Genomic DNA, 27,583 nt, shown 5'->3' on the forward strand with positions numbered 1-27,583 from the left:
CGCCCACAAACGTCCCGGAGGGCGCCCTGCTTGCTCGCCTGGGAGCCGGCCTCGGCCTACCCGCTGCCGCAAGGGCCCAAGCGAGCCTCGCCTTCTGCGAGCGCCCCGGGAAGGCAGGAGCCGGGCTTCCGGTGGGCGACCTTTTCTGTGCCCCGCTCAGCACAGGGACCCAGCACTTCTTGGCCAGGCACGCGAGCCTCATCCATGGCTAGCGGCTTGAAAGCTGGGCTTGCCTAGGGGGGGCGAGAGAACCATTTCCGCCAGCTCGCCCCCTCCACCTGCAGCCTTGCAACAGGCAACGTTCTCGCATGGTCGGGATGCGTGCGCAGAGTAGGCTGATGGCAAGGGCGCAAGTGGGCAGGGGAGAGGCCGAGAGAGAGCACATGCCACCCGGAACACAGTGGGCCCAGTACTGGGCTCAGCAATCTTTTGCACCTTTGGAAACGTGCCCCAATACTCCCTCATCTCAGGGGTGCACTCAGCCGGCCACACACACTGTTCACCATATAACCCCCACTGCCTGCTTCCCTGGCCTCACCTATTCCAGCACAAGAGCAACCCTAGCTGCAAAGATAATCACAGAAGAGCGGAGTTGGAAGGGGCCATTGGTCCAGCCCCTGCTACTGCAGGACACGAGTATCTGATGGGAACTGGCAGGTACTGGTGGGGAAAGAAGGACAGGACACAACGGAAGCCAGTGATTTTCAGCTGTATTTGTCAAGACACTTATCTGGAAACAAAAGCTGTTACAGTGAGCAAGCAGAAGTAAAAACAGTCATACTCTCACAAAAGGACTCCCTCCTTCCCTCCCCTTCTTCAACTACACACAGTGGTTAATCTGTTCAGGAGGACACAGGCAGCTTCTAACAGAAAAAGTTAAAAATTCTCTACTCCAAATTCATTCCAAGTGTGTGTGGACTCATCTGCAACCTCTGCATAAAGAGAGATTTAGAGGCTCCCCCCTCCCATGCATCAAAAGACAAACTTGCTGCTGCGGCAGATGGGCCGCTCAAGGCCCACGCAGCCAGGGTATTGCCGTGGCCAAAAATAAAGGACGACGGGCACGGCAGAGACTTGCGCACACCTCAATACCGCATCTGAGCGTCAGAGGAGACCAGGGAAGGGCACGTTGCACCAGCCACACGGAGGAGACGCTCGAGCCATGAGCTACTGGGGGTCCAGCACAGCAGCGCGACCTACCACAAGGACTTTTGTTTTAAACCTGCGGGCAATCGAGAGGATGGGAAGACTGGGAAGGCAGAGTCACCCTGCTTATTCAGTATCTCACCCACTGAACAACCTTCTTCTCTCCAATCACTGCATGTACACATTAGAAGCCAATAAAGCCAACTCATCACAAAGCATCTTACAGGGGGAAAAGCGAGTTCTGCCAAAATTAACATGGGCCCCGTCAACCTTGCGACCCAGCGGTCTTTCAAAATAGCTATTTAAACTGGAGGCAGACACTGAAAAGAAAATCCATACTTACCTGGGAGCGCATTTCTGTGGAAGAGAGCAGAAGAGCTGCGTTTTAAAAAGAAAGCCTAGATGGGCATGTCAGCAGCCCAGCACAAACTTGTTTTGACAAGAAGGGACGGTGAAACAAGTGTCCAGTGGGCCAACCTGGGCAAACCAAAACTTTATTATTTTTTAAGTCTTTGCTACAGTGGCTAGACCTGCTTCTTCGTGCATAATTAACATAATTCCTGAAGGATATGCATTTGGCACCAGGTTGTGTTTACTCCAAATATTTCAGGGTGAGTTTACATTTTAAACTGAATCTACGTTTTCTGCAGAGGAATGCCATCTTGAAGTTAATTGATGAAGCTTTAAAAAATCCTCATCTAAGCCAGTACGGCACAGAAAAGTCCCCAAGAGAGGCCAAATGTTAATGAGGCTGATGTAGACTCAAGTGGTTTATAAAACCCATAAAAAAGCTTCACCAGCAGAGAGGCCCTTTCATTCGGTAGAGCTCAGAAAAGTGATGTGGGGAGGAGCAACACGCAATTGCAGGAAATCTTGCCAGAGGAAACGGGGACACCTGAAAACCAAATATTTAAAAAAGCTCCAATTCCAAATCCATGTAGGAGGAGGAGGAGGAGGAGAAAAATCTAATGCACAGGAAAACTGAATCAACCCATGAAATCACAATTGCCTGGCCGTTTCACACCTTCCCCTGTAAAGCAGGTCCCAGAGACACAGCAGAGTCAACACAGCTCAACTTATCTTCACGGGATACAACGCAGCTGACCTCCCATCATGCAGGAGACAAGTCCAGCTGTGCTCTTGGACTACTACGATAGGTCACATCTGCTACTAATACCAGGCAGGCTAAGCAGAGATGGAGTCCTTGGCTCACCAGGGCCTCTGCTCAGGAAACAGGGATGCTTCCTGGAAAGATTGTATCTCTCATGGCTTCAGTTCTTCAGGCAGATTCGCCGCTTTCTATGGGCTTAATGATGTGGTCTGGTTTGTTGCCAGCTGCACAGTGTTCCCACATCTGAAGATAAAGCCGCTCCAGTTCCATTGTATACTGCTTTGTGTTGAACAGGGGGCTGGATATTCTCTGCTTCCAAACCTTGCCACGTATTTTCTTTAGGCTACAGGAAAGTAAGATTTTTTTAGACTACCATCATCCCTGAATTTATCTGCCTGCTGACAGCTTCTATTCCCCATTAGATTAATGGCACTCTTTAGACCACTCCCCCAAAGGCCCCATGCCATCAGTTCCTGAAGTGACACCACAAAACCAGTTGTTCTTTTTGAACTTGCATGTGGAACAAGTTCTCTCCAAGGAAAAGCGCCGCTTAGTGCTCATTACCGGGTTCCGTGAGAACTTGCCAGTGTTCTCCCCTGAACCTGTGACACACATTTACTCACTATTCTAGATCAGTTCCCAGTTTTACAGCGATGTCTTCGTACTCCTGTCTACTCTTCGCAATGAGCTCAGGGCACCCAAGGCAAGTCAGCTGGGAAGCGGCAACACGTGAAGCAAGAGTCTCTCCTGGGAAGGGTGAGGCAGTGTCAGTATTTAGTACGCAGCCTGCTGGGGAGGATTCTGCCCCTAAAGGCAGCTTAAAAATAGCCTTAAACAAGTAAACAAATACAACACAAAGGTGGAATTGCAAATATTCATTCAGGAAAGATCTTGCAGGGCTGGGGTTTAAGGGAAGGGCTGAACTGGTATGGCACAGCCCACTGCCCAAAACGTTCCAACCATGTGAATTTCCTTGTCCTAGTGCCACCATTACCACAAAGTTCCCAACTGCCCCCTTGCGAAATGCCGTCCAGTAGACTGGCCAGGCCCAACGTGGGAATCCATGCCACAGCTCAACATAGCACCACACCCCAGAACCCCGCACTGGCGCAATGTAGCGGCATACTCTGGCCAAGCCCTTACGACTCTTACCTGGCATTGTAACCATTGGGGTCCCAGCCCAGAGCACATCCATCCCTGTGGTGTGGCCATTACAGAGGGGGGTATCTAGGCAGACATCAGCCAGTTGGCCCCTCCTCACATGCTCTTCTTTAGGAGCAACTGGAGAGAAGATGATGCGGTTCTGGGGAAGGCCCATGTTCTGTGCATACTGTTGAATATTTGGTTCTCCCACGGCTGGGAAACGCAAGAGCCATAAGACGCTGTTTGGAACACGTTTCAAGATCTACAAGCAAATCGGGAGGAACAATGAGCTTCAAGGTATTCCTTTCAAGTTATACAAAAAACCCTGGTCAGTACATCTTCAAAGCCTGCCCTTTCGGAGGGTTGGTTAAAATTAAGTTAAAGAGTACCCAATAAAACAGCTACTCACATTTGCCCACATCTGTAGAGTGGCAGGGTCGATCTTATAAAGCTGATTGAAATTACAATACACGACAGAATCTTCTGGCAGTCCATACTGAGAGCGAGTTGTGACGATGATGGTTCGTGGAACCTCCTCACCAGTTGCAGCTTTGTTGTTGATCTAAAAAGGGAATGGAATTGAGAGGCAAAGTTTATCAAGACACATGGGCCGCAAACTACAAGGCTTGCTTACCATGACCTGGTTTCAGAGTCTTTTTCTGGCCACTTTAACACACTTTAAAATAGAGAAAGAAATGGAACCTCAAAACTGCTTCCTCTCAGTGTCTGTCCCCCCTTAAATTTCATAGTCACAAGAGCTTTTTGGTCCATGTGCATGGCCGATTCATGTGCCTCACAACCTCTGAAGCAGGGACATCAACACCTCTGTGACCGCTCCTCTCACCTGGGTCGTTGCGAGTCCGTTGCTAATGTTGAACCCATTGATGGTTATCTGAATCTGTCCTCGATTTATCATGTCAATTATAGCCTCTGCTATCGTATTCATGGGAATGACAGGCATGCTGAGGCTGGCATTGCTATCTGCATTGTCTCCCCCATCAGGACATTTCATCTGGAAGACATTTTTCACTAATTAAAGCCGTTCACATAACATAAAGCTTGCAAACTCACAGACAGATGAAAGTGGCTCCACTAAAACATCGAGTGCAAAGCAGAAACCGAAGAGCCAGTCAGCCAGTCAACCAACCGGCATCTTTATGGGGCGCTCCCAAACCCATCCCCTCCCGGCACCTCCCCCATGCGCAGTCTTCTACAAAAAAGCATCCCGGTGTTTGTCGTCTACATGCTCCCACATGTGCCTCACCTTAACTATTTTCACATCAGGGAGGCTGTCAAGGAATGCCTTCAGATCAATGCCATTCAAAACAATTCTGTTGTCATATATGTGTCCATTGGATTTGAAGTCAATGACTGCTTTTTTCTGAAAGCAAAAAGAGAAGTGCAAGAATTTGAGTTTCAGTGTTTTCTTGTTTGTTTGCACGCCAATTCTGCACAAAAAAAGAAAATGAAGCAAAGCAGGCCATTCCTGCTTGCCTGGTGCTCAGCTCACGAAATACCTTCAGGTGTGGGAACATGTTAGCATGATCACCAATGAAGAAGGTATTTGGCATGTAAGCCAGTTTTTCAGAGTATTGTTCAGCCACATCTATGGGGGATGTTTCTTTGTCTGTGATGATGTAATCCATGAATAATGCACCACTGGTCCCAGGATAGCCCAGCCACATCGCCTGGAAATCAAGCAAAGCAGAATTCAAGCATGGCTGCAGTATGCCCCAGGTCTGAAAGTCATCGCAAAAATCTAGTAATTACTTTGACAGATGTCATCCAGGTATTCACACTCACAGTGGCAACAGGTCAACCACTGCCAGCCAGCCAAAGCACAGACAAGCACTGGAAGAGCTACTGAAGAGGCACAAGGGTATGAATCCCTGAAGGGTGTTTTCTTGTGGGGGGGGGCAGCTCCAAGGATATGGCCTTCACATTTTTGCGCGCATCACATCAGTTTAGTGGTAACACAGCAGGAATGGCTTTATTCTCTGGCAAGACTGTGGGCGCAACTGCCTACTAGCTTCTCAAAGAGAGAGACGGGGACTACTGGTTTCAAATCAGTGATCCCAGTGGCGCATTCTAAGGTGCCCCTGTTACAAGTAGACGTGGATATCTGGACTTCCCATACCTGTATTGGGGCTGGTCTGAGGGCAAACAGCTCATTACGGGCTCCTTTGGTGTAGCCATTCATGTTGATGAGGATATGGATGCCATCCTGGTGGATGCGGTCAGCGGCCTTCCCATTGCACGGGACCTATGGCACAAGAATTAGAAACCACGATGAGACGTCCTACGCTTCTCTAGAAGCCTTCGGGCCATCTCACCTTCATGGACAGAAACCGAAGTTCCACAGGAGCATCTGCCCTTACTTTCCCAAAATGCTGCCTTACAAGGAGGGCATCCTATTTTGCTAAGGCAGCTGAAGCCAAGGCAGACTATCAAGGGTCCACTTTCTTGACCAGAACCAGAAATCCCTGAACATTTACAAGAACTACATGTCCGGAGGAAGGTAGTTGGCCACAGATGCCACCACGGCCCCTTTAGCTGATTAGTATCGTCTACTTGCAAACTATGAAGGCTATGCAGAAGTATCTCTAATAATGCCAACATATTTTGCTACATATTATGTATAAGGATACATAATGTCTATGTCTTCATTGTAATAGACTGAGTCATTGTTCACATAAGAAAATTAATACTTCATTTTATTTCTTTTAGTATGCTTTTGATTTTTGACATAAGTCAAGCACCATTGGAAAAAAAATCCCAGAAGCACAACAACAGTTTCTGCCTCAAGGCAAGAGGTCAGCAGCACACAGCTGTTGTTCTCCCAGAGCAGTCCATAAGCAGTCATTGGCAACGCTTAACAGAGACTGCTCTGAAGAACTCTTTGGCAGAAGGAAGCGGGGGAAAGGAACCTGCTCCACCCTGGCCTGGCTTAAGCAGTGGGCACAGAAGCTTCAAGCATCCCTAAGCCCCCTCACAGAATGCTACATGCATGAATCACAGGGACACTTGGGCTGCAGCCCTGCTTTCTCTATCCGGGAAATCCCTGCTCATCTCCAAGGGAAGCCTGTCAACAATTTATTTAAAACAGAAAAACAAAGCAGCCTTACCTGAGATAAATCAATGAAGTGATTGGCTTCAGCCATCACCTTTACTCGGAAATTTGTGCCATCGTCAGGGCTGAGAGCATAGCAGAACACCTAGGCAAGAGAAGCACAGGGATGGCAAGCACCATTGTGAGGAGGGAGATACTGGGCCGTGTGCCATCTCCCAACAGTGTTTCTCAGGGTAAAAAGAAACATTCTGCATGAAGCACAGGATCCACCACAGCTTTGGGGCTCAGAGCTCTGCACTGCCAGTTAGCATAACCAAACAGCCCTCCCTCACTGCCAGGTGAATCGCTGCGGCATCTCTCACCTCAAACTTGTCGGGGTTGTGCATGCCGGGGATTGACTGCATGAGATGAGAGGTGGGATGATTCCCAAAGTCGGAGCTCACATAGCCCACACGGAGTCGACCCTCACTGGTTTTCAAATCCTTGGGATGTTCATATGGTGGCTTGTGAAGCACATTGATCTAGCAAAGCAATTCAAGAAACTGGTCTATCATCAAAATCAGGGTCTTCCATCAAGTCTGCAACCTCTTCTAGAAGCTTCTCTGCAGTTTGCCTACCTTGTCCAAGCACAGATTTCCATGCCTCTCAGCAATAGCCTTTCGGAAACTGTGAGACAATGGGTACAGCATGCTGTGATGGGGGTGGACAGAAGGAAGCCTGTTCTTCTCCAGCTGGTCAGCAACTATACTGACCAGCTTCTTCATTCTTTCATCATAATCAGTCCAGTCACAAACTATCTAAAAGAGAAAAGCAACACAGCAAATTAGCAAGAACCTCAAGCTGCACTCCCCTTGAAACAGAAGCAGGTTTTAAGAATTTGAGCGCGGTTTTCCTTGCAGCATGCTCATGTGCTACAGACACAGTCTGACAGTCTGGGGGTTTCATTAACAGGTCTTGGCCTGGTTTACACTAACACCATAACATTTTGTCTCCTAACAAACCCTAGGGGTTTTGCAGACAATTAAACTGTGCTTTGTTCTGACAGTCCTGGTGTTGCTTACCTCCCACCTCATTCACCCCTGCCTTTTCCTGCATCTTTAATACCTTATAATACTAACACCTAAAGCAGCTGGGTATTTATTTTTTAGTTGCTCTTGCCTGCTGCCTTTGTAGCCTGGGAGGTCAACTCATTAACAACCAATGGTTCTAGGCACACATGAAACCACAGAATCATATAATAGTAGAGTTGGAAGGGGCTTTGAAGGCCAGAGTCCAGCTCCCCGTCCCCATTTAAACAATTCAGAGTTCACCATCAAACAGGCACTGGATTCTCTTGTTGCTGTTCATGGGTAGCTAAGCATTTAGACATGCCAATCCAGAATTTAACAAACCGCACCATGTCAGAACCAGGCGAGGGAAAGCCCCAGCCCCTTCTCACCTGCAGACAATGTGCCAAGTTGCAATAGGCATCTGGGAAGTCAGGCTTCAGTTTCAAGGCAGTGCGATATGAAGCAATGGCCTCCGGAATATTCCCCGAATCCTAGAAAGGGAGGAACGCTTAAGCGAGGGCAACGTCTTGCTACCTCAGGCAAGAGGTCCGATTTAGTCGCGGGCGCAACGCTACCTTATGGATGGAAGCAAGGTTGCTGTGGGCATCCGCAAAGGCAGGGTTTATCTGGATGGCCCGCGTGTAGCACTGCAAAGCGCCCTGGACATCCTGCATCTCCTTCAGTGTGTTTCCCATGTTGGAATACGCATCTGCAAAGGTGGGGCTGATCCTGCAGAGGAGAGGGCACAGCTGCTCAGAGACTGGCCGATGCTGCGGCAACCAAGCAAGCACGCACGCGCTCCCGACCATGTTCGGAAAGGGCCACCCACAGCAGGTCTGGACGTAACGCTGTACTGTCTTACCTGATGGCCTCCTTGTAATGCATGAGGGCCTCCTGCAGCTTCCCCTGCTGCTGCAAGACGCTGGCTAAATTGGAATGGGCAGCGGCAAACTCCGGGAACACCTGCCGTGGACAAGCTGCACTTAGTGCTCCTGGAGAGGCAGCGCCCCGGCATATCAGACTCCCCAAGCACACCCAACCGCGGGGGGCCCCAAACGTTTTCAACCAGGGGCCACCAAGGCGGTGCCGGCAGGGGGCGCAGGCCAGTGAGGGAGTGGGGGCGGGGCATGCGCGGCAGGGGGGCACACGGCGGGGGGGGGGGGCTCACACGGAGATCGTTTTCTCCAAGCGAGTCCAAAGCGATCTCTGCGTGAGCAAGCCACCGCCTCGCCACGTGCGGCGAGTCCAGAACTTCTGAGGTGGGCCAGATTCGGCCCGTGGGCTGCAGATTGAGGGCCCATGCCCTTCCCTCTCAGGAGTACTTCTGCTTCCCAGTATGTCCACCCCCACCCCCACTGTGAACAACTCCCACCTCTGCTAACAAATGTATGCCTGCACCCCACATGCCTCCCTTATCCCTTCCCGCCTCTTATCTTGGCTCCTATACTGTTCCTTTTCTTTCCTGCTCCTGATTCCACAAGAACCTGGAACCGTAACAGTGACATACTTAACAGAAGCCTCTCTTGCTGACAACGTCCACGTCCTAAATTCGCGAGCGTACCTCAAGAGCCTTGCGGTACAGGCGAACGGCCTCCTCGATATTTCCTTGTTCTCGCTTGATGTTTGCCAGGTTATTGAGAGAATCTGCATGGGTGGGGCACAGACGAAGAGCTGTGTTGTAGCACTCCTCCGCTTCAGCAACCTTTAACATAAAGCAGTTTAGGGTCACATCAGTAAAGCAGTAACGCACACCCAGAAGGCTGTGTGGGAAGGACACCAAGCCATTTCATAGACTCTCCCATGGAAAACCAATTTATTCAGCAAAGCCTCTGATAACCCACAAATTGGGAGGAGACACAGAACGCAGGAAGGGTTTCTTACGCTGCCTTTCTCTTTGAGGGCATTGGCCAGATTGCAGTAAGCGTCAGGGAAGTGTGGCTGCAGCTCAATAGCACGCTTGTATGTATCTATCGCCAAGTCAATCAGGCCCTGCTCGTAATACACACAAGCCAGGTTGCCATGCACGACTGCATGGTTTGGGCTCAGGCTCAGGGCCCGGAGATAGGCTGCAACAGCCCTGGAATAAAAAACACTCAGGTCACTATCCCACACTGAACAGACAACAGAGTAGCATTTACTCCAAATCTACTGAAAGAAATTATCCAGCTGTAGCACGCACACATTAGTACAATTTGAAGCACCTGAATATACGAGACAGTTGTTTAACAAGGCTGCCAAAGGAAAATCAAAGTCCCTCGTATTACAGAAGTTTCTTTGCACTACTATGCCCTGAAGCAGCCCTACTGTGTCTGGTGGGACTTGCCTGGGAGCAACAGGCACAGGACTGAGTTAAAGGTCATTCACAAATGAGACGGCGCTTCTTAAGTCTCTTCCTGTGAGCAATCAGTATGACTGTGGCTAAGGAGCTAATTGCTGGACCTAGAAGCAAGCATCGTATTTACTTACCTGTCAAATATGCGTGCCTCCTTCAAGACATTCCCCAGGTTAATGTAAGCATCCAGAAAGTTTGGATCGAGGGTCACAGCCTTAGAATATGCAAGACAACACACTCATCTTAATCGCTATTATACAAACAGATGCCTTATTTTTACACTGTTGGTTTTATATGACCTGGCCTCCTACTAGGTGAGCAAGGAGTCCCAGGGGCAGAAGAACAATGTACCAAAACGGTATCTGAGGGCTTTTATTCCTTAGGATTGAGTCTCCTTTTACTCTCAGGGCTAAAAGCAGATTTACACATGTAATGTTGAAGGGAAGAGGGAATTAGAGTTCTCAAGCTAAATTATGAGCAGTTCAAGGAACAGCAGTTTACAGATATTCCACCCACAATTTTCCATCATCCATTTATGAGCATTTCCCCACTCAACTGTATCAGCGGATAAAATCCAAGTTCTCAAAGATCAGAAATGAAAATTTCAAAATAAGCTTCCTTGCACCCTGGTCTTTCTTACACCACGAACAGGTGACACTTCTCAGGCGCACATGACCCACAAGGATACCTGTGCTGCCACCTCATCTGGCCACTCACCACCCAATTCTCCAGAAAGATTTGTTTGGTGGTCTAGGGCATGTTATTAATGTGTCTGTCCTCCCCACTGAGGCCCACGTAACTGTGTGTGTCTGCCATGAAACAAGGGCTTGAGAAAGCATGAATGGGGGAAGAGGGACAGATGGAGGCAAGGCTGCGAGGAGGATGCTAGCCACCTTGAGCCAGCACAGCTACACATTCTGGCATGTGGCTGCCAGCCCTGATGCCCTCCATTGCGTGTAAGCCTCACGAGCAAGGTGGTTGCTCTCTCACTACTACAGGAGGCAAAATGTGCACCATGCACCACTATCGCTTTACTTCAACAAGGAAACAATGTAGGGAATTGTCGCTGCAAACTTGGGGTGTTACTCCTGGGCTCAAGGAAAAAGCATTCTGGATTACAAGGCTCTGGCCTGATCCAGCAGGGCTCTTGTGGAACACTTTTATGGGCAGACACGTAAAAACACACAGAAGGATACCTTTTCAAAGTGATGAATAGCAAGCCAGATTTCTCCTTGAGCGTTGAACACACAGCCAAGGTTGCTCCATGCTACTGCGAAATTGGGTTGTGTCTCAATTGCCTTCAAGTAACAGGCCTTGGAAGGGTTAAAGGTAGGTGGATACAAGGGAAGGGAATATTTGCACAAAAGAAAAGCAAGAAAAGCTTGTCAGAGTTTCTTCTCTCACCAGCCAAAAGTGATCCTGCAGTATAGGCTTGCTTGCGCCAAAACTAATGTGCTGTAAACAGCTGGCTGATCCTGAGCCAGCGCAAACCAAAACCCGAGTGCAAATCCACCATTGTCAGTTCTGCTGATCCTTATGCAACCCTTTCCAGAGGATCCATTTCTTTTAAGAAGTTCCCAGGACTCCTTTTCTCCTTTCCTTCCAGAGGTCCAACACAACAGTTCTCTTACTGAATCCACGGCGTATTTCAGAGGCAAGGGTTCTGCAACTGTTCTGCAATGCCTAGCAACTGCTAAGATGATCCTTGGCCCATCTCTCTCAGACATACTGCTAGAGGCAGAAAGGATACCCAACTCCCACATGAGAAGAAGGAGATTCCTGACCCAAGACCAGGGAGGGCCCCACTGCTGCTGAGTCTGGCCCCACCATGCTATCCTGATCTCCCAGTTGTACCCCCAGACAGTGGGCATTTCCTTCAGCCTCCAAAACCTCAAATAACAGGCTTGCACAAAGGTTCCGGTCCCTGTAATGCAAGCGCAAGAAGTCGCCGGCGCACCCTAACAGCGCGACGCTGCGCTCTCGCTGCAAACTGCTGCGCTTTGCTGAATGCCCCCGGTGACTGTGAACGGCCAACCAGACTGATTAATCTACCAGTCAGGCCCACGTGGAAACTCGTGTGTTAAATTTGTGACTGAAATCTTAAGGCTGGCATTCCAATTACATCAAAACTCGTACAGCATAGAGCTCAGGGAGCCACAGGGTTAGAGATGAATCATCTAGTCAACCATTCACAAGGGCTCAATCGCACGCGATGCGCATTTCCGCTGCGCAGCCTTTGCGCTACTGCAGGATCACAGCGCATCATCAGAAGAGCAGAACGCTGCAATCCAAACAAAGAAGGAAAAGGAAAAAAATGAACAACCAGGAAGAGTTAGAAGCTTTAACTATAAAGTATCTCCAATTATTTCTCTTATTTCTTAATTTACTTTTACTTTATTTCTTTGAAAGAATTGTGGCTAGGACTATAAAATATTCTCTAACATTACTTGCTTGTACATAAAATACTTAAGCTGTTTTTGAAGCCACAAGACAGAAGATTCAGGCATGGAGGCAAATGGTTTTGCTGTGGCAGTTACAAACCCGTTACCATATTTCTCATGAGAGTTTTCGGTGCGTTCCTTGCTGGAAGAGGAGGAGGAGGAGTGTGTCTGCCCTAGATCCAGGCCTCGAGCTCCCTTCAGCGAGGCACCTTACGCATGGAATAGGAGGTTTCACCCACCTGAAACCTTCTAAATACAATATCAATGTGAAAAACCAAAAACAGGAGAGAAAATAAAACAAGATCATTAGTAAAAAGTTCAACAAAGCAATTGAAAATCTCTGGATATGTCTAACACATGGGGTTGAGGACTGTCTGTAACATGGGAGACATGCAGAAGGGAAAGGGTTAATCAGGGCAACTGCAAACAGCGGACTTATTGGAAGAAAGGCTCTGAAACTTCTGCAAAAATCAAATTTCACATCGAACACCAAACGTTTTGCTGGTTTGATCTTACAAATGCACTGATAGCCAAAGAAATACATTGCAATCTATTCCATGTTATCATTGTACTGGTTTATCTCCCCTTGTTTAGTGAGTTCTCACAAAAACGGAAAAACGCTTTCAAACTAGGTGTCTCCAGAGCTCTGAAACAAAGAAGTCAGCAACCTAAGGCAGGCGCAGTGTCTTGGCCTATACCAGTCACACTAAAAGCTGCAGTGAAGTGCAATTCATGTTAGCTGTCCACCTGAGATTCGCTGAGGTTCGCGGTCTTTCCAAAAAGACACTTGGGGCCACCCGCGCCAATTCCCAGCCTTGCCAGTGCGGAGCCGTGCCGCCCAGGGGCAGCCGCCTGCTCGGCTCGCGGTGTCCAGGAAACGGTTCTCCTTCCTCCTCCCCCACTAGCGCAGCAACCAGCCAGACAGCTACACTGTTGATACACTCCACTCGGAAGCAGGCGCGTGGGGCTTGAAGTGAAGGACGCGGAGGTCCTTCGAGCTCCTCCACACTCCTCACCCCTGCTGCGCAACGCGTAAGGTGGCTTGTAACAAGACAATTCCAGGTTTTTTGCAACCCACGTTGGACTTGTGCCTCAAGTTTTGAAACCCATCCTGGAGGTCAAATTCTTGGTTGGAAACCAGACTGCTAGAAGCCACCTTTTCACTTCGTGTAGCAAGTTTTTCTTTGATCAGTTCATTTTCCAAACAAACCAGCCACTGTTACTTAGCCATTTGGGCAAAACTAATTGTTTGAAGGAACCCAACTGCAACTAGGACTGTTTGCTAGCCTTTCTTCCACTACAAAGATGAGGGAAAGGTTAAAGAATAATAATTTTTCAATGCCATATTCACAGGGTAACATTTGATAAGGTTCTTCTCCACTTACAAGCCACAAAGGACTTTAGAAGAGCACCTGCTTCTCACAGGAATCACGGACTAAGTCACAGGCTTGGCATCAGCAGGCAAGCCTCAGTTTGGAGGGAATGTTATTTCCAGACCAGAGAAGGGTGGCGCCCTTGCCAGTCACTTCACAATAGTGGGTGGTCTAGTTCTGCAGCAGGACTCAGTGTTCAATTTCTTGTCTTAAATCAAGTGTTAACATGGGCATGCCATATCTTGTCCTGCAACTACTCTGGGGCAATTCAGGGCCTTCAGCTCTCAGCAGTTTCTTGGGACTCTTGCAGGTCAACGGAGAATTGAAGACTTGGTGCAAATGTTCACATTTTCAAAAGACTGATGTTTAAAACTCATTCTACAGAACACCTACCTTGGCTTCTTCCAAGCGACCCAGGGCTTTGAGCAGATTCCCCAGGTCACTACGCACACAGTACAAGTCCTGAAAACAAAATTAACCGCGTCACTCGCAGTGAAGTCAATGGAGGATCCAAGAGGTAACAGGGCAGTTGAACGGAGCTCTGCTGCCTCCGTTTCTGTGTGTTTCTCACAACTTTAAACATCATCACCTTCTCTAATCTCACAGGACTGAAGCATATTACTGTGAATGATGCAGTAGCTAGCAGGTAGCACACCTCTGTAGCACCAACACACAAAGCAAGCCCAACATAAAGGCTTCATAGCCCTGCCCTGTTCAACACAACTGGCTGTTCTGGTCCGACACCTGAAGAAATCTCAGAGCGGGAGGAAGAGACATAACCTGTGGCGCTACAGTTGAAAGGGAAGAGGAAGAGCAGCACAGTGCAATGGAGTTAAGGGGATGCAACTTCATTTAGAACACCCTGTCAAAGAGTTAAGGCTTTGGGCTTCAATAGCAATGCACAATTCTGGACAGGTACACAGACCAGGAATGCTCCAAAGCCTTAAATGCAACCCCTCACGGGTGCCCCCAGTGTCCCCTGCTGCCAGCAGCTTCTGCGCACCTCAGCCCATGTCTGGCTCTCTCATCAGGCAATACTGCCCTAAGTATCTACCTCCAGTATGTGCCTGTGTTATGTAAAAATGGAACCAACTCCCCTTCCCCCAAGGCAGCTCTAGATCTGCACCTGGACACGACGACAGACTGCAGTGAAAGATCAGAGGCAGCGAAGTGACTGAAAGCAAAAGGACTGCTGAATCCCAAGGAGTAGCTGTGAGCAGCACCCGGTGAGGTCAGGGGTGCGGGACCCCATCCCCGTCAGGCTCACCATCTTTATTCCTTGGCCCCATTCCAGGAGAACGGCTGCCTGGTGACAGTGACACACGTGTTGGTGACTTCCTGACTTGACTTCTGTAACGCGCTCTACGTGGGGCTGCCCTTGAAGACAGTCCAGATACTTCAATTGGTTCAAAACAGAGCTGCCAGGCTGCTGACGGGGACTGGGTGTTATGTTCACATGACTCCAGTTCTCCGTCAGCTTCACTGGCTTCCCATCGAAGTCCGGGCCCAATTCAAGGTGTTGGTGATGACCTATAAAGCCCTTAACAGCTTGGGTCCTGGTTACCTGAAGGAGCGCTTACATCCATATATGCCGACTGCCCCTTGAGATCTGCGGGAGAGGCCCTTCTCCAGGAACCCTCCGTGAAAGAAATTAGGAGCGTAAGTACTCAGAGGAGGGCTTTCTCTGCGGTGGTGCCCAATATATGGAACGCGCTCCCCAGAGAGGTCCGCCTGGTGCCGTCATTATTTGTTTTTCGGCACCAGGCAAAGACCTTTTTATTCAAACGTTATTTATTTGTTAATATTATTTATTTATTTTATTCTTTGGCCAGGGCAACTTAATTTATACTGTTAAATTATATTGTTTTATATGATGTTATTTATGTTTGTGAGCCGCCCCGAGGCTTCGGCAAATGGGGTGGCATAGAAGTTCCCTAAATAAATAAATAAATTCCTCTCTGCGCCCACCCTGGCTTGCTGGAGAAGCCACCCATTTGCAGCCACACACACAGAAATGCGGCATGCAGACTGCCTCAGTGCCCTTCCAGGCCGCCCAACTGTGCCTGCAGCTGCGCACCTCTTCCCTGAAGGACTATGACGCTCACTGTGCCATTCGTGAGTGCGGCTCAGAGGGCAAAATTCTGCAGCAGAGACAATGGAGTGACAGCCAAATGCGGCCTTTGTGTTCAGGCAGTTTTGGAGCAAGACCAGTTGGGCAGGACTTCTTTGGGAAAATATCATTGTTGATCAGGGGAGAGAGCATGTGCGAAAAATGCAAAGAGACACAGGTCTGCATGATCGCCACAGACCTGAACCTTAAAGTGAGCATGACTGAATCGCAGGAGAACAGACTCACTCAGCTGAACCGCAATTAGCTCGGTCGTGCTTCCTTGCAGTTCAAACCGACTGTGATCGCTCTCTCAAGCCGTTTCAGCATACTGAAAAGGGAGGCAGGAAATGCGCCTATAGGCTGCATGCACAGGTGGCCCTAGCCGCTCAGTCAGCCACACATGCAAAAGGGTTGTGCACTCCTGCTTTAATCCCATGTGGCCTGGAGGTACAAAACCGCTCGTAATGGCATTGCCACTGCAACCTGCGTAGCAGGAATTCTGTTAGGGCCACTTGCAGATTTGTTAAATCTTAACATGAACTGCTCTGAAAACTCAAAAGCACCAAAGCTGTTCGTACTTCTGAAAGAATCGTGCCACTCCAGGTAGAGTTCAACTTACAGGATTGTACTGCAGGGCAGAAACATATGCCTGCACTGCCCCTTCCATATCACCTGCAGCTACTAAAGCAGCCGCAAGATTTATGTATCCATCAATGAAGTCTGGTTTGAGGCGCAAGGCATGCCGATAGTGTTCAATTGCCTCCTGTAGCTGCCCACGCTCCTTGTATACATTCCCCAGGTTTGAGTACGCTTCCGCCAGCAGTGGATTCTGCTTGATTGCCAAAGTGCTGAAGTGAGCAGACCTAGAGAGAATGCAACGTAATTTGAGGTTTAATCTGTTATGGTACCATCAACACAATATCATTTGAACTGTTTGATAAAACTCTTGTGAATGAGTAAGATTTATGAGAACATACAAGGCCAGAAAAGCAGGTTACTACTACCAAATCAAATGAGGCACAATGCACTGCCTAACTTTCAGAACATCTTGCTTCTTTACAGCAGGAATAAACAAACAAACAATTTCAAGAATGTGTTCATTATTCAACTGATACAAGCTAATTGAGGAACTAACATAGATTTTGTGCAATCTAACCTAAAATATCCTCTATTTTCAGCTGGACACGTTTTTCCACTTGTGAACAGTTTTCAACGTAATTCAAGAATATTCTCTATCACGTTCAGTATTTTACATTGCTCTGTCCTCTCCAAGACCCATCTACTTTTGTAATCCTACCATATAAACCTTCCAAACTCCGAAACTGATAGCATCAAACCTCAATTATGCCTCATAACTACTTCTGCAAACCACATTACGCTGATTGGTGGGAGATTCATTTTTTTTACATAGCACAGAAATTCCCTTCCACAAATGCAGTGATGGCTACCAGTCTGGATGGTTTTAAAAGCGTCTGGACAAATTCATGGAGGAGAAGGCTATAAATGGCGACTAGTGCTGATGGCCGTATGCTGCTTCCATTACCAGAGGCAGCGGGCCCGTGTGCACCAGTCACAGGGGAACACAGGCGGAAGAGTGTCGTTACGCCCACGACTTGCCTGTGGGTCTCCCATGAGCAACTGGCTGGCCACTGTGTGAACAGAACACTGGATCAGACAGACTCTTAGTTTGATCCAGCGCAGTTCTTCTACGTTCTAAAAGGAAGTGTGCTCAACATTCCTTGGTATTTATAGAAATTTATGTGGTAATAGAACAGACTGATGAAAATGTCAATGCAGCTTTCTACCTGCTCTGCATTTTTCAAAAAACCCAATCAACTAAATATAAGCAGCAGAGAATTTTTAAGAAGCGCCTGGTTAAAAGCATTTCATGTCATTTGCAAGAGGTCAGTAATTTCATCCATGCGGCCAATTTCCAATGCCCAAAGGCACTAGAAATGTACAAGGAAAAACTGCTGTTCACTTCAATGCAACATTCTCCTGTTTACATACAGGGACAAGGAACAACCCTGTGTGCTATCTCCATGCATACACTTAAGAATCAGCCCAAGTCAAATCAGCAGCGATAAGCCTCTCAGCAGCTTCCTTTTCTAAGGCAGATCTCAATGCACAGGGCAAAAGGCCTCAGCCTCCTACCTGTCCAGCCTGCGACACTGGAAGTGAATGGAGGAGAGCAACAAAAGCACACCGGTGTTGTCAGGTTCTTGTCGCCAAAGCTGCATGCAGTGTCTCTCAGCCGCTTCAAAGTCTCCTGCTTGATACTCCCGGTGAGCCAACTCCGCTAGCCCTTGGAAGGAAAGCATACGTTTCGTTGGTTCTGAAGAATCACCAAAACATTTAGGGGGGAAAACAAAAAGTTAGAAAATGGGAACAAAAACTGACAAACTATGGTGTACAACTTAAAAGGTGAAATGTTTGATATAATGAAAAATCCCAGGGATACTGAGTGATTAAACATAAACACAGAACTATTCTAGGAAATTAAATTTTTAGGCAATATTCACCAGCTTAATCATGAAATACAACCATGTCACACTTGAAAGAATGTTTTACTTTCAGCTGCTGAACCCCGCACCCCCTTCTTAGTATGCAACAAACGCAAAATAAACTAGCCCACGATACTTGAACATTAGTACCCAGCAATCTAGATGAATTTGCTCAGTTACCATCACCTCAACATGGTGATGCCTGTCTTCACAAGACCCTAACACAACATGAAGCTCAGACTATCTTCCAGTCCAGGTGCAAATCTTATGACAAGGCACTCTGATTTGGGAAATCAGGTGAAGCAATGTAACCAAGACATGGCTTCATGCAATGGAATGAAGTCCAGGAGGCAAAGGACACCTGTTGCATAAACATCTGCAGGAAGATGTAGATCAGAGAAAGCTGTAAATCAATGCTTTCCTGCAAAATCACACCACCTTCTAAACTAAGCAAAAAGATTACTCAAAAGCCACTCTAATACAACAGAATTTGGTAAGAGCTCCTGGAATGAAACCATTTTGCTTTAACTTCCATTGCTGCCAAGCCTCTTGGCAGGGAGGATGACAGAATTCAACTTGTTGGGGTAAAAGCCAGGACTTGAAAAATTAAAACTTAACACATTATTTCTCATGAACATCATTTGCTAATGACAATGTACTACCATAATGAACAAAAACCACCCCACAAAATATTTTTTGCTCAGGTCTGAGAAAATGGGGTCCAGAAAGTCTTACTGACAGGCCACTATTCCTGATTGCCACTGGCCATGGACATTCTCTCCTGTCAGCCCTGCACTTCCCGGATGTGGAGTTGCAAGAGGATGCAGTTCTGCAAAATGTCACTTGAACTGAAGCAGAAGCTGCCCAACTCGTGCCATTTCCGCCTTCAGCAAGTTGCTCGCAGACGAATAATGGCCCAATTCACTGCCCAAGGCAAGAAGCAATTGCTTCGCCAGCCCCGCCCAACAGTCACCAACCAGCATTGCACGGTTATGGAGAGCAGCGGTGTAACAGGTGTTGTCCTCCCCACACCTATTGCTTCCCAACATCCTTAACTATAGTTCCCAGCAGCCCCATCCAGCATCATCAACAGTCTGCACTGACGGCAGTTGCAGTCTAGCGCCTGGGGTCCCCAAGCTGAGGAAGGCTGCCTTAGAGGACTAGCGGTATAAGCACACAAACAATACATAGTGGACCTTGACTGGTCAACGGAAAAGCCTCAAGAGGTGAGGTGAGCTGGCTAAACTTCATCAGGTTTGCTGGGCTGGTGCTGTGAGCACAAGCTGGTTGCTTCCCTTTCCCAGAAGAGGAGAACTGCACCGATGAGCTTATCCAACCCACACAAAAACAGCAATACTCATTTTCCCCCCACTAGTGCAAAGGGACCCAAAGAGCCCTTTGCTACTCACAGGAGATGCATCTGCCACTGCCAATGAGGTTTGTGGACTCTTGACTGCAAGTAATCTAATCAGTAAACCTCCACTGTATATGAATAATTTGCTACAGATTATTTCAAATGTATTCCTTTCATTGTTAAGAGTCCAGTGGCATGACAAGATTCTCAGATGAGGGGATGAAAGAGAGGCAAGTCTCAGCCACAGTCTCTGCTGTGCAAGCCTGATGTAAGACTGTAATAATAACTTCTCTGTAACTTTCCTATTCGGGCTGGCAGCGAATTTTAAGATTGGCAGACAAGTTCAGTGAACCAAGTGGGCACCTAAAGATTTTGTTTTTAAAGTAGCTCAATTTCAACCATGTAGTGCCACTTATTTTACAAACTGCTAATTTCTCTGCTACCAAGGACTAATTAGAACCCCCAAGAGGCATGGCGGTGCATCCCACCTGGACGCAGGATACTCCTTGGAGCTGCAGTGACATCACCGTTTTAGCCCTTTCCATTCCAGCCAATTCACTGTGTTTTGTCAGAGCCACAGAGTTTATGAGTAAGTTCTGCCCCGAGCTACTAGTTCCTCTCATTCTACAGAGGGGTCACTGGGATGGAAAGTCACTTGCTCAATACGCATCAGAGTTCAAAACAATGGAATATTTTTCTGAGTTTTTGAAGTGGAAAGTTTTCCAATGACCCAAAGCTATTAGAATTTGATTTATCATGTTGAATGTTAGTTTAATTACATATTTCCCTCCCCCATTTACAAATAAATTGTTTGCAAACATATGAGAGTTTTAAAAAGATTTGCTTGCTGTGGATGGTTACCTGAAAAAGTTCCCTTGAGCAGTCCAATTTGCCCCTTATCTCTTATTGCATCCATTTGTTTTTCTACTAATTGGTTTCATAGCACAATACATTTCTAGAACTGAACATTTCATCAGAGGAAAAAATTTGCACCCCATTGCACCAATCCATAACAAATATAGGAACTGGACATAAGCTTCCCAACTCTCTAGTCACTGGGTTATGCAGGCTTGCTAAATAAAAGCTCATTCTCAGAGGGAAAGTCAGTCATCTGCTTTAGGGAGAAGCATTTTCCGGTATTTCATGCTTGTAAACTTCAAGATGTAGATGCATTTGCTTATCCACAACAGGCCGCATTTCTCTTGGCACTAGCAAAAACTGATGCATTGAGTTATACCATTTGAACCTCTTGAAACACAACAGTTTTTAATTATCTTTCCCTTTTCTAGAAAAAAAGGGAAGGGGAGAACTAAATATTTCAGGGACTGCAAGTGGCGCAGTGGTTTAAACTGCTGGGCTGGTTGATCGAAAGGCCGCCGGTTCGAATCTGCCCAACAGAGTGAGCTCCTGTTGCTCCGTCCCAGCTCTGCCAGCCTTGCAGTTCGGAAGCAAGCAAATGCAAGGAGATAAAAAGGCGCCACTTCGGTGGGCAGGTAACAGCGTTCCGTGCACCTCGGTGTTTAGTCATGCCGGCCCTCCCTCGGCCAGGAAATGGAGGTGAGCTCCGCCCCCCGAGAGTCGGGCATGACTGGACGGAACGTCAAGGGGAAACATTTACCTTTACCTTTATGTTCTTCATAACCTGTTCATGTTTAAGACATTTCAGCATATCAAACTGTATTAACTTTTTAAAATTTGGATTAAAGTCATCCAGTTTTGCATGGTGGGGTGCAAAACAAACTATGATCTATGAATACTACACTGTGAAACAAACCTCAGAATAACATGTGTTAACAGGCCAATAGCCCAAGAAACACACCCTTCACTTCAAGAAGTCAGCTGATTTAAATTAAAACCACACTGGGAAAACAGCAATTCACTATGTGCGGGTTTATGAAAGCTTCCCAGAGCTGAGCAGGGTATACATTCATGGGGTTGCTTAAGTCAAAGAAGACTCGTAGCAACAACTGGCTTAGGAAAGAGCCCAGGCCTGTTTATTACAGCATGCCAAATCTGTCTGGGAGTTCCCTTATTGGTTTATCTACTGGCCCCATACCACAATGACATGGACCCAGCCCTCAGTAATACCAGCTAGCCTGGAATTCAGCTGGGCCAAAAACATCCCTGGCCCTGCTGCTACCCCATGCAACTATCTGGAGGCCGGCAGTGATGGTGCTACCCCTTCTCATTACAAAACAGTTTTACTCCTCTTGTTCTGAGAAAGGGTAGAAATGCTGAAGAGCATTTACAGGAGTCCGTAAAACAGTGTGCACACTTCCAACTGAGAAAGAGCCCACCTGGCACACGTTCTGGGGTTACGGCCCTTTCCATCCCAAAAGAATTGCTACCTCTTGAGAAAGCAACAACACTATCGATTGCTGCCATCAGTTACCCTACACGGGTTAGTGGAAAAACACTGTCCAGGATTCTGGTACATCCCCTCTGCCCTCCCACCAGTGACTTCACTGATTTCGTTCCTGTCTGGAGAATGTTAGCAAACTGCCTGGGAAAAGCAAGCCACAGCCCTCCTTTTCACAGGCATACATAACCTGTCAAATTCTGAAATCCCCCCCACCCCCGCTTGACTGTAGATACACATCTGATCTAGGAACCCCAGCAAGGATCCAGTTCTAACACTGCCCTGCCAGGCCATGCCCCACCCGCCCATAGGACCATTTACCCTGCGCCACTTTCCTCTCTGCATACACGTGGATTAATACGCTGGAGCCTGTCATCCTATTTCATCCTTTCTAAATGTTAATTTATGCATCATCCATCTTAGAAAAAACACCAGTGCTTGACTCAATACAATGTCAGTTATAAGATTGCTATCCCTTCCACTCTGAATTTTCTTTTACGCCAGCTGTTAAACACAGCTGCTTGAATTTAAACGAGCTTTGCTTGGCTCTTTTTCTAAGATGACTCCTCTAATTATCTTTTATGACTTTCGTGCTCCAGTCTTTTATGACTCTCGTGATACAGAATGCAAGAGGGGGTGGACTTCAGAGGTTCCAACGTATTATTCGCTGAACTGCAGCCTCCGAAAAACTACCACCTCCTTTAAAATCAAAACACCGACTCGGCTAACCCATGACTGCCTATTTTAGTAGAAACTGCTATAATTTCGATCAGTGCAAGGAAGCCATGCCTCTCCCCGCATGAAAAGGGGCCGGGGCCGAACTCCGGAGGCTGCATCTGCAAGGCAGGTGCGGGCCGCCTGCCGGGTGAAGGCCCGGCAGCCCCAGCCCACCCGGTGAAGGCCCGGCAGCCCCAGCCCACCAGGACGCAGACCGGCCCGCCGCTCTGCGCGGCACGACGCCGCAGTGCCGTTAGCGGCGGCCGGCCGGCCGCTCCACGTGCACGCTCGGCCGAGCTCCCGAGAGGCGCCCTCGGGAGACCGCAATGTCACGACGGCCTTCAGAGGGCGGCCGCGGCGCGACACGCCCGGGGCCCTGCCCGGGGGCGCCATGCGCCCCGCCGCGCGAAGCCTGCGGCAGCGGGCCACCTCCAGGCGCTCAGGCCGGAACCCGCCCACGGCGCGGCGCCGGAGGCAGCGGGGCGCGCGCGCAGCGCCCCTGGGACCCTCACCCGGCCAGGGCCGAGGCCGGGCCTCGCGGCGAGCCGGGGCCCGGCAGTCGGGCAGGCGGAGGCGTCTGGCTGCAGTACCTGTGCTGTCGGCCACGTTCCCCACAGACGATGCCGCCATGGCTCCGGCCGCTCCGGGAACAGCGAGAGCCGCGGGGCGGCGGCGCGCGTCAGTCGGAGGCTCGCAAAATGGCGGCGCGGGCGGCGGAAGGAGACGCGCGGCCGCGAGGGGCGCCGCCGCGGCCGGATCTTCTTCCTCCACCTGCGACGTAGTCCCTGCGCCTGAGGAGCGGGAATCGCGCCTCCACTTCCGGAAGGGCGCGCCTGGGCCGCCTCCGCCACTCAGTCAACGCCTCGGGCGAGCGACTGCCCACAGAACAGGCTGCCTTGGCGGGGAGAGCTCGCTGCGGCTCTTCGCCGTAGCCGTCCGCCCTGGGGTCGCCACTGCGACACATTGGCGCAGTACGCACGCGCCGTGGGACGGCCGGCACGTGCCTGCCGCTTTCCTTTCTCAGCCACATCCGGAGAAGACGCGATGGCCGACGGGAAGGGAAAGGGTGGGAATTCGACTGCGGCAGCGCTCTGGGAGCCCCGCCCTCCTCGAGGGGGTCGAAAATGGGGGCGGGGCGGGGCGGGGCTTGGCGCGGGAAGAAGCTCCTCCCCCGGCCTTCCTCGCCGCAGCGCTGGCTGGAGGGGTGCACAGTGGGTCGGATAGATAGTGGCGCCCCCTCAACGCCGAGGGAAAGTTTTCAGGGCTGTGAGGAGCTTTTGCTTTGGAAGCCTCATTGCAACAAGTCCAAGTTACTAGTCCCTGAGAGGCCGCCTGCACCTAACCTTATTCCTCCCTTCCTGCATGCTCCCTGTGTGCACAGGCCTCCTAATTCAAAGCGAGGCTTCGGGGTGCAGCTCCTTCCCTCCCTCCGACGAAGTAAGGCCCGTTGATCTCACTGGACCTGACCTCCGAATCAGCACTCCTTGGGTTACGATGCCCTGTATTTTGGTCCCTTGTGCTGACAATTGCAGGTTAGCATCCTGCAACAGAGGGAGTTTACCTGATGGCCTTCTGGCCCCTTCCGGCTCTGCTATGATGCACAGGTACCTCTCTGTACACCACCTTTGCAAGGTGGGTGGAAGGATGGTACAGTATACCCCCGAGAAGTCATGGTTCAGCATTCGCAGCTTCAGCCTTTTGCGGGATTTTTCTCCGAGTGAGTCCAAGCCGACATCCTTGTGAGTAAGCCGGCGCCTTGCTGTGCGGCAGCTTACTCGCAAGGAGAGTTTGGACTCGCTTGGAGAAAACGATCTATGCACTGCCTGCCCCTGCCTGTCTCGCCACGCGCGTGCACCCCCACCCCCTGACCCGGCCCGCGCCCCCCGCCCACACCGCCTTGGCAGCCGGCACCCATCGCCGGCACCAAATTCGCAGTTTTTCACAATTCACGGGTGCTTTAGGAACGTCACCACTACTGTACCAGCCTCCCTCATGGATCATTGCCATGTCGTGGTGAAGGAGCTTTAGAAGGCCAGATCCTGAAGATGAAACTCAAATACTTGGCCACCTAATGAGAAGGAAGAACTCAGTGGAGAAGAGCCTAATGCTGGGAACAATTGAGGGCAAAAGAAGGAGGGGACGGCAGAGGGTGAGGTGGCTGGATGGAGTCACTGAATCAGTGGGTGTGAGCTATAAAGTGGCCTCTGGGGGAGGGTGGAGGCCAGGAAGGTCTGGAGGAATGTTGTCCATGGGGTCGCGATGGGTCGGACACGACTTCTCGACTGACAGCAACACTGTAACAGCCTCCAAAGGTCTTGATCTGGCAGTGGGGTCTTCAGTCACTGAGCTCTGGCTGTCTCCATGTAAACGAAACACCTCCAAATTTTACAGAAACGGTTTATTCACAGCTTGGGCAAGTGATTCAACAGACCTGTTCCTGAGCTGCAAATACAGCCTAGAAACATTCTCACAAGCAAAGTGACTCTATGGACAGGAATGGGTGATGGAAGACTCAAGTGCAAACGGGCCGTTTAAACTCTGTCGAGTTTGCAACATGTTCAGCTACACGAGGAATGAGTTAATGCACTCTGCATCACAAACATACAGCAGCTGGCTTTTACTAGGGAAAACGGACCCTTTAGCAGGATGTTTTGTATTTAAAAAACCCAACAGTTCACAGTAACTATATAAATGTTTACACATACACACATTAGCACATAATATTGCTTTTTAAAAATGGCACAAGAACACATGCCTCTCTGAGACTGGCAGTGCAGACTGTCCCATTCCACATTTTAGTGGAGAACAACAGAAAATGGTACATCAAGTCCTGGCCACAGGAGCGCTTTATTCATCCGAATCTAAATCACTCTCTCCAGCAATGGAATGGAAATCCTCACTATCTTCTTCATCCTCCGACAGATGAACCTGACGTAACACACTAGGGCCACACCGCTGTTCCTCCTCTTCCTCCTCCTCCTCCTCCTCTTCCTCCTCCTCCTCCTCCTCTTCAGAGATCTCATAGCCTCCAATGCTGCTGAAACTTGTATCTCGGGTGTTGGACTTTGGATCAGGTTCCTCATAGCTGCCATAACTGGAAAAGAGGGAAATTTCATGAAAACGACCCCACCACGTGTCACGTGTCCCTACAGCTTCAGCAAAGGAACCGCACGGAAGAGAGGAGCCGAAGGGCAAGACCTACAGGCGCACGCCTGCTCGGTGCGATCCCACACCCTAGGAAGGGCCTGCCCCTCCAGCCTGTCGCACCCTCTCCGCTCACCATCTCTCACAGCAAATCTCGGTGCAGCAACACCTCCACAGGCCCAACACCAAAGAGCCAAATCCTCCCATGAGAGGTTAGAGGACCGAGTCCCCCTTCGCCTTTTTTAAAGCCTTCTTCAGACCCGAGCGCCAGAATGACCCTTGCGTGAGCAAGGCTCAAATGCCGTGCGCCACACTCTGCCGGCCGCGTCGCCCGCAGCGCCCTCGCCTCCGCTCACCTGGCGTTGCTGTCCTCCATGGCGCGTGACGCCTCCCCTCCTGCTCCCTCATAGGACATCATGCTCTCCTCGTAATCCATGCCCATCCGCGTATTCTCCTGGAGGACGTGAGGGTGCTTGGGCCTCACTGCACCGGACTCGATGTCTGAGTCACTCCCACTTTCGCTCAGCTGAATAGCTGCTGAACATGGCAGAGGGGTTAGCCGAGGCTTCGTCAGTTTTACGCTGGCCACTCACCGCCTTCTCTCCTCCATCTCTGCAGGCTTCCCAGTCACCCCACTCTGCCACGGCGCCTCAGCAGCTGGTGCTGTCAAAGCTGGCTGTGCCACGGTGGCACAAAGAAATGCTTCCCAAGCATTCTGCATGTCAGTGCCCAAGTCCTGGCGGAGAGACTGTCTGGGCAGCCCATTAAGGGAAGCCAAAATGCTAAGGAAGGGCAGATAAGTGAACTGCTTTTCATCAGCTACTAAGCAGGTCTCTTACAGAGGCTTTTTTTTAACAGGGTTTCTAAGAGCATTTTTAGGTACGCCATTCAGAGCCTACCACTTATAGGGTGTCTCAGAATATCCTAAATAAATACAATTTATCTCTCACAAGTAATGATGTTACGGAGCTGCTCCAGTGGTACGGATTCTGCTCAGCTCTCAGTTCAGAAGCTTTCTCATGCATGTGATCTGCATCCTACTCGGTAGGCTTCCCTTGCTCTGGGAAGGTGAGGAAGAGTTGGAGGAGAAAGCAAGTGGGTCGGCCAGCTGGGTTCCAGTCCCTTCTCAGACACGGTGCCCCCTGGGCGCCTTCGGGCCAGCCACAGACTCTCAGCCCAGCCTACCTCACAGGGTTGCTGTTGTGGAGGTAAGTTTGAGAGCAGCAGAATGATGTGAGCCACTGTGAGTTCTTTAAAAACAAAAAGCGTGGGCTATAAATTGAATAAATGAGTGAAGGGTGGGGCAGGAATCTAGTAAAATATAAGGGAACCAGAGCAAAAGATTTTACTGAAAACATACTTGGCTCGTGAGTGTTTTGTGCCTTTAGAGCTGCAATTTGGAAGGCAAGTCCCTCCAAATGTTGTCTGACTCTAACACCCATCAATACGGCCAATCAGCAAGGATGAGGAGGCCTGGTGCCCAACACCTGGGAGGACAAAGGCCTCCACCTCTGCTTCTCGCTTTAGCAAGAGAGGTTTAAGACTTCTAAACAGATTTGGCATTTTGAATTTGTCTTTCACAGAGAAGCACCTCCACCTGTGTGGCTTTCTCTGAAATCCACCCTATTCTCATTTCCCCTCTGAAGCTCAACTGCACCCGCAAGCTATCGATCGGTCCTTGTTCTGCAATCCCCAGTCCTCTGGGCACAGCTCCTCCCAAACATTGCTTG

The 27,583-nt window shown here is 49.3% G+C and overlaps 2 protein-coding genes across 13 annotated transcripts in view; both read right to left on the bottom strand.

Annotated features, from left to right (window-relative positions):
- Positions 1 to 1,609: 1,609 nt before the first annotated feature.
- On the bottom strand, positions 1,610 to 23,452 carry OGT (O-linked N-acetylglucosamine (GlcNAc) transferase). Of its 2 annotated transcripts, none has more exons than XM_044452741.1 (22): positions 23,300 to 23,452; positions 17,930 to 18,110; positions 16,395 to 16,638; positions 14,059 to 14,127; positions 11,048 to 11,164; positions 9,986 to 10,065; positions 9,401 to 9,596; positions 9,081 to 9,221; positions 8,382 to 8,482; positions 8,095 to 8,248; positions 7,909 to 8,010; positions 7,088 to 7,267; positions 6,833 to 6,991; positions 6,526 to 6,615; positions 5,538 to 5,663; positions 4,918 to 5,088; positions 4,665 to 4,781; positions 4,245 to 4,412; positions 3,810 to 3,962; positions 3,410 to 3,662; positions 2,881 to 3,004; positions 1,610 to 2,600 (listed from the first exon to the last, which is right to left on the bottom strand). In XM_044452741.1, exons 1-22 carry the CDS (start codon positions 23,337 to 23,339, stop codon positions 2,426 to 2,428), a joined length of 3,141 nt encoding a protein of 1,046 aa, XP_044308676.1. In that variant the 5' UTR covers positions 23,340 to 23,452; the 3' UTR covers positions 1,610 to 2,425. The 2 variants fall into 2 exon arrangements, with proteins under 2 accessions (XP_044308676.1, XP_044308677.1); XM_044452742.1 differs by having other exon boundaries at positions 17,930 to 18,080; positions 23,300 to 23,442.
- A 1,640-nt stretch (positions 23,453 to 25,092) lies between these two features.
- The window catches only part of TAF1 (TATA-box binding protein associated factor 1), a 36,215-nt gene continuing 33,724 nt past the window's right edge, over positions 25,093 to 27,583 (bottom strand). For 6 of the 11 annotated variants that reach the window (XM_044452735.1, XM_044452732.1, XM_044452731.1 and 3 more), the window contains 2 exons: positions 26,210 to 26,390; positions 25,093 to 25,803 (listed from right to left, as the gene is read on the bottom strand). In XM_044452735.1, coding sequence (XP_044308670.1) covers positions 25,557 to 25,803; positions 26,210 to 26,390 — 428 coding nt within the window. In that variant the 3' untranslated portion in view covers positions 25,093 to 25,556. The remainder of the gene's footprint in view (positions 25,804 to 26,209; positions 26,391 to 27,583) is intronic. The other 5 variants (XM_044452737.1, XM_044452738.1, XM_044452736.1 and 2 more) reach the window with 1 other exon arrangement.

Source organism: Varanus komodoensis, unplaced genomic scaffold, assembly GCF_004798865.1.
Source record: "Varanus komodoensis strain SLA01 unplaced genomic scaffold, ASM479886v1 scaffold74, whole genome shotgun sequence".
Lineage (NCBI taxonomy): Eukaryota > Metazoa > Chordata > Lepidosauria > Squamata > Varanidae > Varanus > Varanus komodoensis.